The 2193-nt window shown below is 58.1% G+C and overlaps 2 protein-coding genes across 2 annotated transcripts; both read right to left on the minus strand.

Annotated features, from left to right (window-relative positions):
- Positions 1–59: 59 nt before the first annotated feature.
- LAESUDRAFT_765508 (uncharacterized protein) lies at positions 60–881 on the minus strand (the record flags this gene model as incomplete). Its single annotated transcript, XM_040913698.1, has 1 exon — positions 60–881. The coding sequence occupies one exon, from the start codon at positions 879–881 to the stop codon at positions 60–62; it is 822 nt and encodes a 273-aa protein (XP_040757202.1).
- A 111-nt stretch (positions 882–992) lies between these two features.
- Positions 993–1323, minus strand: LAESUDRAFT_765509 (uncharacterized protein; the record flags this gene model as incomplete). The annotated part of the gene is made up of 2 exons (XM_040913699.1): positions 993–1184; positions 1249–1323. The coding sequence occupies 2 exons, from the start codon at positions 1321–1323 to the stop codon at positions 993–995; spliced, it is 267 nt and encodes an 88-aa protein (XP_040757203.1).
- Between the last annotated feature and the right edge of the window lie 870 nt (positions 1324–2193).

Below are 2193 nucleotides of genomic sequence, written 5' to 3' on the forward strand. Positions count from 1 at the left end.
GACAGGGCAGCGAGCGTTGCATGCGTTGCGTGCGCTCGACGCTTCGAACGGTGAGCAACTCACCATTCCTGTGCACCTGCTGCCCCATCGTTCGTGTGAGCGTGTCGAGTCGGGCGGCCTCTGCGCTCAATCGCATTGTTTGCGTCGAGGATACCGTCGACCTGGCCGGATGTGTGGATGCCTGAAGCGTGGACCGTGTGTGACTTGACGCGACGGACAGCAAGTACCGGGAAACGTTTCGAACGGTGAGCGATGCACCTCCTGCTTGACCCTGGGGCCTGTCGAGTCGGGCGGTCTCTGCTCTCAGTCGCCCTGTTCTCACCGAGAATGCCGTCGATTTCGTGAGACGTGTGGATGCCCGGAGCGTACGGAGATGCGGGCGAGAGGTTGGCTGTGCGGATACAGCAATCGACGAAGTGCGCGGCGAGAGACGGCCAGGAATGGTTGCGACCGTCGATCGCGCTTATCTGCATGATACAGGGTTGCATGTGCTCGCCGCTCACGCAAACAGACCGCAGCTGGGCCGCGACTTGACGCGATGGAGAGGAAGTGCCGAGAGACATCTTGATTGGTGAGCAACTCACCACCCTGCGAATCTGCCGCTCGATCCCTGGCGTGTACGTGTCGACTATGGTGGCCTCCGCGCTCGATTGCCGTTTGGTGCTCACGTCGAAAATGCCGTCAACGTCGCGAGAGGTGTGGGTGCCCGGAGTGTACAGAGACGAAGGCGAAAACTTGGATATAAGGATACAGCAATTGACGAGGCACGCGGGGCGAGACGGCCGAACCTGGTTGCGACCGCGTGTGGCTCGGCCTGGACAGGCACCCCTGCGCTTGTCGACCTCCTGCTGTCCGTGGCTTTGGACTGCGTAGTAAGGCATAGGGCACTGGTCACGACTGTGACTGTCGCGCTCACAATCCTACGGAGATTATGATTAAAATGTGCACAAGAGAAACGGCGAGATGACGTACTGTGTGCCGAAGCCTTGGGTTCACGCAGTCTCCTTCGCCAGAACTTGCGCAGGATTGTCGTCTGCACGAGAGGGCTCGAGGCTACGAGCGATCGCATCCCGCAGAGGTCGATCGTGAGCTGCCGCAGACGGTGGGGTCGGTCTAGGGAGCATGTCGCGTTTGGCGTGTGGTATAGAGGTCCGAGGCCGGCTGTGGCCGTCGCATTCCCTGGTCTTCATTCAAGATCATCCTGTCAACCACTGTGCGAGGTCTGGCATCAGCCCGTACAAGACTTACTTGGTGCGTCGCATCCAGCGCAATGTGTCGGATATCGACCGCGATCTTGATCCGTTGGAAGGTTCTGATTGACATGGGTGGTGAGCAGCCATTCGATGGCCTGATTTCAAATGCACTCACGTTGATTTGATACCAGCGCGGGCTTGAGCCTAACATCGAGCACGATGGTCCGAACGCGGAGCTCGTCGGTTCCTGCACCGTGGCGATTGTCAGATGAAAACCGAATGGAAGATGGGGGCCCGAGGCGACGCCCGATATGAGACGAAGGTGGGAACGCGTACCATCAAAGTGGCGCATCGGACGCGCCTTGGACGTGCACGCGTGACTTGACCAACACAAACGACGGCAGTCGACGCGCCTTGGAGGTGTTCGACTTGCGCGCAGCGATAGATGTGGGCGGCTTTTGAAGTTTCGCTACTGCGCAACAGCTAGGTCAGTCCTCCACACACACGCTCGTCGACAACGGTGCACGTATCTTGTATTCGGTATGACCACGTCGTCAAGCCTTAGAATTTACGGTCGAGGTGAGTCACAGGCCTTGAGCAGTCTAGAGAAAGAGTAGTTCATATCATAATGCACAGCGCGTGAAAGAATTGTTCATACCATAATGCATAGCACGTGGAGGGAGGAATGTTGGAAGGAAGACACGTTGAACGGCTAGCGGCGATGGGGGGAGGAGCAGGAGGACGGGGGCGATGCCTTTTGTACATGTGGAGACGAGAAGACTCTTCAGATGAGCTTGGGTAAGGAGAAACCGAATATATGAATATCTTGCAGAAACAATGCGGCCAACCGGTCGCAGGCCATGTTGCCCGACCGCCGTCGCCGGCCGTGCGAGCAGTTCGGTGGGACAAGGTGGGCAGAACGGTTCACTCACCGTGCATGAACCGCTGCGAACAGAAGCGCGTGGACTGCACTGGACTGATGTCTAGGCCGTTTTCCCAT

Source organism: Laetiporus sulphureus, assembly GCF_001632365.1.
Source record: "Laetiporus sulphureus 93-53 unplaced genomic scaffold LAESUscaffold_263, whole genome shotgun sequence".
NCBI classification, from domain to species: Eukaryota; Fungi; Basidiomycota; class Agaricomycetes; order Polyporales; family Laetiporaceae; genus Laetiporus; species Laetiporus sulphureus.